The sequence below is a fragment of the Suillus fuscotomentosus genome (genome assembly GCF_016647785.1).
Source record: "Suillus fuscotomentosus strain FC203 chromosome Unknown F5891scaffold_69, whole genome shotgun sequence".
Classification (NCBI taxonomy): domain Eukaryota; kingdom Fungi; phylum Basidiomycota; class Agaricomycetes; order Boletales; family Suillaceae; genus Suillus; species Suillus fuscotomentosus.
The window spans coordinates 86,741-100,117 of record NW_024539581.1 but is presented as its reverse complement, the minus strand read 5'-3'; the positions used below and the strand labels follow the sequence as shown (position 1 = coordinate 100,117).

Sequence of the window (13,377 nt, the reverse complement as noted above, 5' to 3'; positions counted from 1 at the left end):
TATGATGGAATACATGTCCAGCGCCAACCTGAGTGTTACAACATACCTTGAGTCTCATTACATTTCAGATTTTGGATAGCTTATCTTGCTACAGTTCTTGCCTATGTAGTTTCTGGACTTTTACATCATAGGATATAATCTGGCTTGCTAACTACTTTGGACCCCACTTTACTTCCCTTTCTATGAGTCATAGTTAGTAGAGTCACTTTTGGATATTCATACTTTGCGCAATCAATCTCTTTGTTCATTTGGAATGATTGTTTGGCTTGACCATTGCCATTTTTGCTTCTCAATATCTTTAAGTTCTTTTGATAGACTTTGCATATTCCGACATACCCACCATATTCATCCCCAAAAACCTTTTTGTTTCACCAGAAGCTCTTCTGATGCTTTGCACCACCTTGGACCTTCATTTCTCAACATTGGACCACATTCAGACACATTGGACTGGTACTTCAGTAGTTTGGATATACCTTTGGACCACAGAATGCACTTTAGGTATCCTTTCCTTTTCTCATCCTCAATTTTAACAAGATATCCTTTCCTTTTCTCATCCTCAATTTTAACAAGATATCCCTTGCATATTACATCAAGAGATAATTCTATAGGCAGTCTGTTATGACTTGGATAAGTCGAGCCTTCTCTAGCTGAATGACTAATTGTCTAGTGGTCACACATAGACAGAAGGATGGTGTTCTAGCTCAGATGAAACCTAAGTTATCCTCTGACAAGCTTGGTAAGCACAGCAGCTTGTAAAGCTATAGGGCTAACAGATGTACAGATGTATGGCTAAGGTAGTGTCAGCTTGCCTTAGAAGTGCGGTCAAGACAGAGGGACTGGAGGTCATTCTGAAAGAAGTTTTGATGGAAAACCAAGTACTGGGATTGTACTAGTTCTAGGGAATACCAAGTATATCAAAGTAAGGAATACAATGATATGTGTCCAAGTGTCATATCCCATATATTCATGCTTCTCTTCTGGACTTCAAACCCTTAGATCTGATCCGGTCCGATGCATAGATTTGCTTCTGATCTGATTTACGATAAGCTTCTTAATTCATTTCCTGTTTATATAACACTAAACACAGCCTATTTGGTATTTCCTCTTCCCGATATCTCAGTTATACTTATTACCGGTATGCTTACTGATCTGTTAACCTATGCTTCATACATAGCCTCGGACCTTTGTTTACTGATCCTTCCGTTATTCTCTTAGTATATAAACTTATATATATGTCCTGTAGTACCTCAGTTCAAATATCATCTTAGATTGTCCTCTTTCTGTCCTCCGGACTTGAGTCTATCTAACTCTTGTCACCCTCCGAGGCTTCGGATCGATTCCAATAGTCTATATCCTCGGCTCTACCTTTGGGTAGTCTATACTCTGTTAGTTTCTAGTTTGGACTTGTCCAGATTAGTTTTATATGTGTTTCTGATATCCAGAAGTCATCCGGATATAACTACGAGACTCGTCTGGACCTTCAGATGCATCATCATTAGTACTTGAAATAAGGGACAGTACTTGGGAAAGGGGCACAGCATACGAGCTGAGGCTCAAGTCCTTCGGATCCGATCCTACGATCCTACGACCTTAACAATAGGTTAATGTATCTCATATAGAGGGCATAGAGCAGCCAGCAGCTTGGCACCACCTAGTTCTATGTTCTTTCCATCAATCTTGTGGGAGTTTAGTATGATCATCAAAAAGTTAGGATCTTCTCTCTTTTGCACTAATTTTGTCTGTAAACACTATAATATGCTCAGAGAGACTCCCTAACATAGTGTCACAACCCAATAACAAATTAACGCTGGGCAGAGACTAGGACTCAAACAACAGAATAATCACACAGAGGAGGTAGGCAGCAGGTACGTCTTGGTATTGCTCACTTGGAGATACAAGAGGTTTGAACTAAAGAACTACTGACTACGATGAGCTACCTATACACATATTGAAACTGAGATCAAAACTGAGTATGAACTAACTAACCAATCAGAATAATTAAAGGTATCATATGATTCTATATATAACTATGATGTCATAACATGTGCTGCAGCCGCAGTAAGATTCTGGAACATTCCAAGAGTGTCGCGAGGCATGACGTCAACATCTTCAGCTTTGTCCGATAGATTACGTGACTCTGGTAACTCTACAATAGACGCAATAATAGGAACTTCTTCTACAGTAAACATATTCTCAGGAACAGACGCTGTGACTGGACACTTAAAGGATTTAGAATTAAGGAATGAATAATGGTTCGTATTTGGAACTCATGACACATAGTCATCATTCTGAAACTATCTTCTTCAGTCAAAATCCTGAACTTATGCATCCTTATTTACATTCTCAGAGTTTGTTCTCTAAGCACTAAATCTATATGTCCCTTACTCTGAAGCTTCTCTATGTGCTTGAATGTAAAACATAATCTATTTTTATGAAGCCACTAATAAAACAGTGTCAGTTCCTTGATTTTGTGCAAGAGAAATAAAACAATACATTAAGTGATTGTGTGTCTATAATATTTGAATATAATACAAATGTCATTGTGTTGTATGACTTAAAAGCTTGAATGAAGATAGTTGAACATGACTGTATGACACCAGTCACATGAATTATCTCTTTATACAGCTGTCATCATGTAATCTCTCTTAAATATTCAAATTTAGGAACCCTACATAAGTAATTAGAAGTAACATATCATGTATGTAACTTATTCTTAAGATCTCACTGACAATTGTTGACAATGTCAGGACCTCCCTCAAGGTACTGCCATAATGAGCACAGTTTGCAAAATGCATCCATACTACAATTATTGTAGGGACATACAAAGAATCTGCTGAGGATAAGCAGGTGAAGCATGCATTGCATGTCAACAGCTGTGCAAGCATGGTAAGTGATCATTTACCTATGTTTTTTTCTATACTCAAGTGTTCATGCATCAACTAACATTACTGCCAAAGAACATGCGCCATTGCTGATGCAAATGGCATAAGGTCTGAACATTATGACTCCTCCAATGATAATGCATCTAACACAGAGTCTGAGTTGTTTGGTGCAAACCAATCAAAATGGTAATAATAAGGACAATAATAGCACTAATGAGGATAAGGACAAGAATAATAAGAACAAGGACTTTAATGAATCTAATAATAATAATAATAATAATAATAATACACATAGTAGCTGCAATGTAGATAAAGACATAGATATATGTGATGTTAGAGAAGATCAAGATAATACTAGTAATGATAAAGATGACCACTAGTGGTCAGAAAATGCCTTATCTAGAGATGAAGGGGATAAGAAATTAGTCTCACCTTTGACTGCTATGATAGTAGAGAATAGCCTTAGATCTAATTATCCAGTGATACTGCATCCTACTCTTCTTCAGTGAGCCAAGAAGTTGAGAGACTGCTGCCAAAGGCCAAACTCTTAATTATCTTAATTATCTCTTTTGTGGGCATATTTTGATTTGGTCCTAGTCATATTCACTACTCAAGCTGATGGTGGCCAGCTAGATCCTCTTCATTCTCATAGATGCATTTGCCATATCCATCAGTATTAATACACATGTCTGTTTTTGACTTATACATTTAACCTCTAGTCATCTTGCTAAAGTGATTTATGCTGCCTTATTTTAATGCTGACTCACATCATTAAGATATTTAATCCATACTAGTACACACTGAATTATGACAGTCAATGATTGATGATATTACATTTAGAGTATTTGTAGATACTATGCAAAAGTGGATTAACCTAAGATGAGAATCTTATTTTTTGCAGTTCACTAATATAGTAGGTTGTATTATGCTTTACACTGAAGTTATATATCTCTTCCTTAACTTCAATTTACTGAAGCTCACAGCTTAGAGTTTATATTTGATAGGAAAGAGTTGTCTGTTATATCAATTATAAAGATGTATTATGTAGTTTATCAAGATATGGTTGCCATACTCTGCCAGTGCCTCCTATCCAGTGCTAGCAAAGCTATACTTCAACCCCTCAAAAATCTTAAATATATTATAGACATGCCTTACCTACAGATTATTAGCATAGAGATCTTAGTATTCAAATTAGATGTCAGCTAGATTCTGATAAAGATAGTTATGGATGATAATAAGCTTTGTAACAAATATTTTAGCTAGAATTATGAAGAACATCAGGGAACTGGAAATTATGGCACCTTCCAGCCATCTGAGCTCATCTAGATCTGTGTAATATCATATCACAAATTGATAAGGTATGCTCTCTATCTTCAACCTATACTATCACCATCTTACCACTGCGCCTACTATACATGTATACCTGCCTACCCATCATAGGTATGTTTCATTTATCACACTATTAAACATGTAAGTATTTGATTATATCTCCAAATCTCAGTACTCACTAGTATTTTGTAGTATATCTAGCACTATTTCTCATTGTACAGATTTGTCTATACTCCTAAGCATAGATTACATGTATAAGCGTACTTTCTGTGCATTCTGGATTGACTCTTACCCTTAGCAAGACTACTATGGTTCCTTTTTAAGCATGAACCTATTTATGTCAGAAGCTGTTAGTGCATTATCCTGGCAGGCTATACTTGCTGCTGGCCTTGCATAACCAAAACCTATATTCATTTATTCTTGTGACAATTGTCATGAAGAAGTTCCATGAATGCACTGCAAATCTAATGAACATGGAAATAGGGGTTATTGGATGGCAATAGTGAGTTGTTTCTAAGCCAGTCAGATCTTATTCTTAATTACTGTTTAAATATAGAATAGAAAATTCTCTAGCAATATCTAGGCCAAACATAATTTTTTCTGCTGGGTATGAGGCCCTTCTGACTCACCCATACTATCCTCAGATGACACAGCCCAATCCTGTTCCTCAGCATATACAAAAATGTGGGTCTTATAACTATGCTATGTCATTTAGGCCAACTTTTAGATGGTAGAAACATCCTAATTCTCAGATACCACAGCTACATGTATCTTGTGAGGATACTGAAATTTATATAAAGGCCTTATTATAATATGAAAATTGTACAAGGTGAAGCAAAGACGGTGTGAAGAAGAAATAGTGACTAGCTAGCAAGAAAGCTAGAGCACTAATAAAATCCTACTGAGTGCAGATGTGCTGTGTTGACCCAAGAGGATTGCTATGAAGTACTTCCTTCAAGTATAATGTGAAAGGAGTAAATACAGAATGGAAGGGAACAAATCTGATCTTGGAATGCTAATCTGCTAGTAGGAACAAAGGCGAAACCGCAGGTCCAGTGAAAATGCAATGAGAACTGAATGAAAGTGAGAGGTTTCTAGGTAAGGAGTGGTGGGTACTAGGTAATATGCAGTTCTGTGGCTAGGTATAGACGAGGCCTGAGGCCAAGGTAAAACTAGGTATAAATTGCTAAGTTAGAATCTGAGAGCAATTCAGATCCGTGCAGAGCCTGGGTAAGGAAACTTAGAGGCATGTTCTTAGAGCAGTCAAGAATATGCGTGTTCAAAGTGAGAAAGAATCAAAGCTTGTCAATTGATCAAAGATACTAGGAACATCTAAGTGACTCTGCAAAACAAAGGTAGCATCTAAGGGAAAGAAAGTACTATACTGTATGTAGTGCGTGAGAGTATATCCTACTGCATGAGTGTCTGGAACCCATAGGCAAGAACTGTAGCGATGAAGAATGAGGCAGATAAGTAATATGTAATTAGGATGTGCGCAGAACAGAATACATAGATACATGTAATAAGCCATACTACTTATCAGTCAACTCAAAAGAGAAAATGGACACACACCAGCAGAGTTTGGTGGACATGGAAAGGACACAGATAGACGGTACAGAGAAGCAGATCCGAGAGCAGATGATTATTGGATGAGTGATGGCTGAGAAGAACTTGTTGCTAGATGAAATGAGAATAATATAACTTGTAACTTCCTATAGGTCCTAACACAAGTATCAAAAGACACTTGTTTAATATTGCAGCCTTCTAGCTGTGCAGCACCCATGCAGTGCATAAAAATATCACAATTTATCAACATGATATAGATCATGGATTTTGTAATGTTAATAAGTTCTAATTTATATATACACATTACTTATAATAAATAATAGTATACAGAAATAATAAACTTTGTGGCCTTCCAGCTGTGCAACACCTATGCAGCTCATAAGAATATCATAATTTATCAACATGATGTGTGGGCAATGGCTAACTGCAGGGCCAGATAGCCAGAGCACCCACTGAATGTGGTCTTTGGTGCTGTTAATCTAGTCTATGATCTTAGAGATGATTTCCATGTATGTCCTTGGAAAGCACTTTTTCCCAGTATCTAGACCTGTCTGTGCCTTCTGCATACACCATGCCACTAAGGTCTAGTGTCTTGCCTGAAGACATATGAATAGATGCTAAATGAAAAGTACATCTAGTCCTCATCTGTATGGTAAACAAATATCTCTACATCACGAGTAACTTGGTCCTAGAAGCTTTGAATGAGTGCATCCAAAACATTAATAGACTGTTGAGTTGTACTTTCTGCTTCAGAGATAACATTTTTCCTGAGTCTCTTCTCTGTAGATACAGTAGAGTAGTGATAGTGAACAAATGAGGAAAGCACAAAAAGTCATAGAATCCTCACAGGAGTTAGCTGAGGAATGAACTGGGAGCACTTGAGAGTCTGCTGAACTATTTGTCCGATGATGCCCTGTATTGATGGAATTCCACCAAGAGTCTTGTCTTGCATCATGAAATTGTAGACTTGACCTAACTTCTCAAGAAGCTGGAGTATTCCTTGGTCCTAATCTGTTTGAGTGAGAACTATCTGCATACATAACAGCTGAGGCAGGAGATAAGACTTGGAGTGAAACAATGCGTACTTTGGATGCAGAAGACAGTCTTCCCAGTACGACCTTTGCATAAGGATGTACCTATGCAAAATGATCAGTTTGGTTCCAGCCAAGAGGAATAAACTCATACATCCACAAGCTTCCCAATAACACTGTCAAATATCCTGAGAGGTCAAAGATATGTGTCCCCAAAATTATGGCCATGTTCACTGGAGTAGCATCATCGTATCTTAGATGGTGTGCCAAAAATACCAAATAATTCTATATGACCCATCCGATTGAGTGGATAGAGCCATGGAGGAAGGACAATCTTACCTAGACTGAGGAATAAGCAAAAAACATCAACTTGAAAAGTGAGGATGAAACCAACTATAGGCTGGTTCGGTGAAGGATGATTGACAAGTCTTCAGAAAGTTGCGATTATTGCCGGATTATGTCAGCAACACCCTAAATCTGTTGTATGAGCTCTAATGGTGATCTTGTAGAAGGGAACAAGATAGATTGTTAGTTATAAGACTGCAATAGTGGAATAAATGAGGTCAAAAACAGGGGACAGTCCCAGACAGAACTATCAACAGATGCAAAGTTGAAAGTCCATGAATCCCGGAAACTGTCAGACCATCCAGATGCTGAGAGATATCACATTAAACATGGTAGAAGAGAAATATACCCACTATATACACAACCACACAAATTCTTTCTAGGAGTGCAAATTATATCTGTTAGAGTTGACTCAATGCACACATTGTCTAATGCTGACCATAAACCTTGTTTACTAGATGGCTAAGTGTTCATAATAAAATTTAAACTTCATCCTACAGCTGAATATTCACCTTCTTCCATGCTCTTTCAGCCTCCTTACATCTTTAATGATTGGTTCTTGCTTTGATCACTCTCTTATGCCTCACTGGCAACACATGAAGTCTTTCTCACTTTTGACAATACCTGATGGACATGCATGTGGTATGTCCTGGAAGACACCTCATTATTCTCCTTGCTCACTCACACATAAGGTGAAACCCCCCTTGTGTCTATGGGCATGATGTGCCTTAAGTTGACTCTTCTGCGCTGCCAGATCAGCATTATTCTTTTGAAGGTGAATGTCGCCTTAACCTCACTTCCTTCTTTACATATGCTGTGATAATGCACCTCGTGTCTAGAGCCACACAACTCATATGCATATTTTACACCATGATCATAATTTACCTTTATCTTTAATGCATGTCATCTGTACTCACTTCTATCATAAAACTTTGACCTTGCTCCCAACTAATACTTGCTTGCAGTCTGGCTGCCCCATTATCAGCTTCTACCTCTTGCATGAACCCACCCAAGCATACTATTATGGCCTTGACCCTATACTCATGCTTCTCTCCATTACTTATACTACTCCTGCTACTGCCATGGGGATGGGCCATTGGATTGGGATGCTAAAAGCAGGTATCTGAGGTTACTTATTATATAAAAGTTTTGGTTGGATTGCAGGATACATAAAAGATGAATCTAATTGTCTAATTGGAACTAGATGTTGTGATTTGGGCCTCTCACCCACTTCCACTTGCTTCACTGCCTACTTAGGTCTTACATTAATGCTATTGCTCAGCTCTCCCTTTTCAGCTGCCATGTCGCCAAGGGGCCCACCACACCCTCTCGCACTCTCAATTTTGATTCTGAGAAGGTGACAATGGTCACACACGAGGGTACTACCCCTGTTGAACCTTGGATCTTCAAGGGGGTGTTATTCATGAATGTCTCGGGGCTTGATATGAGGGGTGGGGCTCGACTAAGGTGTGGTGTAATTCTAATAAAGTGGGATCTGTGAGTGTGAAAGATGGCTGAGTGGAGCAGGTTGGTCAATGCTCAGATTTTGTGGGAAGGGCTGTTGATATTGTGGACCTTCAAGGCAGTGGATCATGCCTAGACTGATGTGCTTTGGTGCGCTGTAGAGATAAGGCTTGGCTTAAGCTGATCACAAACAATGGAAGTGTTCATAACTCTCTCAATGGGGACCTCCCTGCCATATTAGGTGACATGATCATCAGAGAATTTGCTGTGCATATGCTTTCTACCCAGTGTCTGCATTTTTGAATTGACCTTTTGGATTGCAAGCTAGCCTATGACAGTGGCATCACAATGGCCATTTCTGTGCCCTCTTAGACCTTTCTGCAGCACATATCTACTGCATTTAGGCAGACAGTGGTACTTAGGAACATGACATTTGAGGAGGGTGGAAATGAGACACTTAGGAGCATTAAAAAGGTTGGCTTATCGTGCTTTTCCCGTGTTGAATTAACACTGATATCTAGAATTAGGGATAAAGCCACACTTGTTTTGAACATTGAGAGTGCAGACATAATGGAGACACTGCTTTGACTCGAAGATGAGTATGAGGTGGACTTTTAATACAAACCACTTCTGATCCAACTCCTATGGGCTCTAATTGCTCAGACAAAATCAAACCAGCAGGGAGCTTTATATCACTTTCGAGGGGGCAACTAAGGCTCATTTCCTTGCACACGGGATTGTAAGGGAAGGGATAGTGGAACAGGTTGGGAGGGCTGGAAAAGAATCCACGAGAGAGGTTGGAGGGAGGGGCTATTGTTTGTGAGTTTTTACTCTCTTGTTCTCACAATATTTTGTATATGCTTGGGATGGATCTGATTAGGCTCTAGATGATTCTGCAAGTAGTACTCTCAGTGCATAATCTTGCTGTGTATGATGTCGAGCTGTCTATGATGAAGAGAGAGGAGAAAGCTTACCGACAGATGCTCTCATAGCAGTGGATGAACCTAGTTCCAAGAGGACCCCATAGAGCTCAAAGAATGCAACAACCAACTCTGCCCCAAGACCCTCGAATATCTCCATACATTTTCTCTTTCAATTTTTTAACTTTTATTTTCCTCACTACCCCATAATTTACAGGTCTGAGATCTGACCTCCCACCTCTCAAATGCTCTCACACTTAGGTCAACTTGCAGGCAGCACTCGGACATGACCCTGGTTGACCTATGTATGTCAGGCTTTATTACACATCTGAGGCACAGATTCAGTATTTATTGCATATCAGCCTTCTCTAAAGTAGTCAGTTGTTTGATTGTATTATTCTTATCTGCCATACTCCAGCTGCTGCATCTGGCGACTTGTCTTTTTTTTTCAAGTGTAAAATCTAGAGGTGCACCTCCAACTGACATCACTGAAGTGCATATTTCTCAAGGGTTGAGATATGAGATGTAGTCCCATCTGTGAGTCCAAATATACAGGACCTCAAACTCTTGGATGAAAAAAGTGAAGAGCATGCATCAACCTCTCCCTCTCTCATTTTTGCTTATCTCTTCATCTTTCCTCATGTTCCTGCTCATCCATAGTGCCAGGGCCAGGGCCAGCACCTTCATCTTCATCTTCATAGTTGTTGGAATTAACCACATCTTTCTCATCATCATGTCCACCTCCAGTGCACCCATCATTTCAAATCCACTTAATATCCTGGACTGGTCATCAGTTCTTGTTATCTAAGTCATCTTTTGACGATTCCACAACTGGCTGGTGCTTAGAGGTTGATGGAGCAGGTGAAGACAACCTTCTGGCCCACACCATAAACAATGTAGCACTCGAGCTTGCGCTAGGCCCATATTCAGCTATTTCACACATTACGTTAAATGTCCATCACACTATTCACTTCCTGATGCAACCCAACACATATTTGCTGAACCCGACACTGTGACCAGCGGACCCAACACATTGGCTGCATCAGACCTGACATTTTCCCCATGCACTTGTCCTATCCGTGTCTTGTCTTGTCAGCTCACCCTACTAGGTGCATAGTTGATTATTTCGCACATTACTTACGTCATCGCCAGTGCTATTACATGTTTTTCCCATAGTATGCAGCACCTTGTGTTTATTTACATGTACATCAGATCCGAAATTCTTCAGCCACTACTTTTGCCTATAGGGTTCCATATTTCTATGTACTTATATATATATTGGTTTCCACATAGCACATTCATCATCCAAGTAATAGGGAGCCGTCTCCCGATGCTTTGTGGTCAAATCCGATATTCCATAGTTCTTAGTTGACATTGTGAATATTACCGCTCTTTTCATCCGAAACACCTGCCGTTATCGATAATCCACATACTGCTCGCTATACCCGATGTTCCCTTTTAAACCCGACGCAAATCCACACCCGAAACCCGCTAACCCGCAAAACCTGAAAACATCGGCCAACACTTTGGCATCGGACTCATAATTATACCTTCGGATTCCATTTCTCACATTCAGACTTTTGACAGTTTATCAATTAACTAAATACAGACTTATTCCAATAGCTAACCCCTTGGGTTGAACACACTTGTCTAGCAAGTATAGCAGACTAGGCTGTCCAAGACCACTACAACATTTTTATATTGCTAACACTTACTTCGTATAGTATCAAGCATTGTTGTATCTTTACAACGAGTCAGTTGATTCCTGAATGAAGTGTCCAGTTTTTACTCTAGTAGTCTTCTTCCAAGGCCTCCTTGTCTGAGAAAATAATTAGAACATTATAATTATAAGCCCAATTCATATATGTTTACTGCACCTCCAATATCTCCTCTTGCACCACTTCCTTTGTCATGCCTTGCCTCATCATTGTCATTGTCTTCCTCCTCATCCTCATTTTCATCTATGATAAAATGTTCTCTGATTCTTCTTGTCTCTTCCTCCACTTCCTCAGAGCCATCATCTGAAATGACCTGGGGATCTGTCATAGTTTACGCCAGAATTGGACATCACATTATAGGTGTACAAAAGCCAGATGACTTTGTTAAATGTGAGGCTGTGCCAAAGATGAAGAATGGTGATATTAAGATCATCCCGTACAGCGACTTAAAGCAAGAAAGCTTACTAGATGCTGCCCATGGAGATCATCACACCTAGTCTTATATTGTGAGTACTTGAGTACTGTCCATTATGCTGATATAATCACAGGAGCCCTCTCCCAATGCTCAATGTGGCCCAATGCTCTGATGTTATCTTCTTAGATAGATGATCTATAGATAAACACCTATAAAAACAAATATCTCCACAGTCAGCAATTTAGACAAATACTAATGGCTGATAATGTGTTCGTTTGTGGGTAGCTGTTTATACTTTCCCAAGCTATGTTCAGACAAAAGTACTTCTGTGAGGTCAGCAACAAATGCAATTAATCCAACAGTATGGATGCAATAGAAAATGAACAGAATGTAATCACCCCAACAGTATGGCAGCAACTAGAGAAAAAGAGAAAAGTCAGCCCAACAATATGGTGCTGAGAAAAAAAGAAATAGAATGATAAGAGAAACCCTTCCTTCAGTAATAATGCTTTTTGTAATAAACTTACTACAGAAAGTCGTGCGAAGTTATAACAATCACCGCCTCAGCATAAACAGGTAGAATCAAAGGTCAGAACTAATCAATGTTCAGTAGAACTTTTAGCTCACTATTGAACCTGCTGCCAAGGAACTCACAATGAGTATTAAACAGAATCAGGAATAGATGTCCTTGGCTTTCAGTACCAAGTCCCCTATTCAATAACTAAAGTCTAGCAGACAAAGAAAACCCTGGCTCAGTATTGCTACTCAGATGAGTGAGGTCAAGTATCACTATCAACTCTTGAAGTCTTCCCACTAAGCCTTTGCTTAGATGGATGTAAAGATAACACGAAGATCCTGGCATGAATTCAGAACAATAACACGCAGACTTTAAATGAAGCGGAAAAAAAACAAAGAGAAAAAGAAAAGAAACAAAAACAGAAGACAAAAAGAAACTAGAGGTTCACCAGTAGAAAATCAAAGACAAAGTTTGCCCAATGTTGAGCACAGTGAGCTCAAGGTAACCTCAGTTGTTGATGATGAGCTAAGGGTATTGCTGGCTGTTGCACACAATGACCTCTCAGTTAGTTGCTTAACAACTCTTGTCACTGTTGTTGACACTGATCACACTTCACACTCAATTCTATCTTTTTAAAGTGGGGCTTCTTATTATTATGGGCAAAAATTAGGGTCTTATATAGACAAAATGTGGTGGCTGTGCTACTATTTCCCACATTCTTAAGAGGAATGGGCTTATTCAGAGTGTACCAGTAGCTATTTATATGAGTCATTTGTATCATGATTGTGTCATCAGTCTTTAGTCATCTTAAGATATGGCTTTGTCATGATTTGGTGTTAGGTCATGGGTCACCTGACTGTTAGGTTATATGGCTTAGTATCATGTGACCAAAGGTCATGTGACAAGCTGATTATGCCACGCAAAAGAAATATTCAAGATTTGTTGGTGTTTTGTTCTGGTGTTACATTATTGTTCATAGAAATGACGTGAGCCATGTATTCAGGGTTTTAAAGGAGTTTTCACAAGGTAAGTTATGCAAGAATTATTTTTCACAGTTGCCTGACATGCATAGGATTTATTCTGAGTCATCGTCGATGGTGACTAATCAAGATTCATCACAGAATTAAATGTACAAAAATATTCAGTCTATCTGAGTCCAGTGAAATGAAATATTGTCTCAGCTGCCTTCT

General features: G+C 39.0%; 2 protein-coding genes across 2 annotated transcripts; both read right to left on the bottom strand.

Annotated features, from left to right (window-relative positions):
- Positions 1–2,027: 2,027 nt before the first annotated feature.
- Positions 2,028–2,860, bottom strand: F5891DRAFT_1194406 (uncharacterized protein; the record flags this gene model as incomplete). The annotated part of the gene is made up of 2 exons (XM_041367923.1): positions 2,028–2,212; positions 2,824–2,860. 2 exons carry the CDS (start codon positions 2,858–2,860, stop codon positions 2,028–2,030), a joined length of 222 nt encoding a protein of 73 aa, XP_041220779.1.
- An 8,467-nt stretch (positions 2,861–11,327) lies between these two features.
- Positions 11,328–11,583, bottom strand: F5891DRAFT_1194405 (uncharacterized protein; the record flags this gene model as incomplete). The annotated part of the gene is made up of 2 exons (XM_041367922.1): positions 11,328–11,356; positions 11,415–11,583. 2 exons carry the CDS (start codon positions 11,581–11,583, stop codon positions 11,328–11,330), a joined length of 198 nt encoding a protein of 65 aa, XP_041220778.1.
- Positions 11,584–13,377: the final 1,794 nt, after the last annotated feature.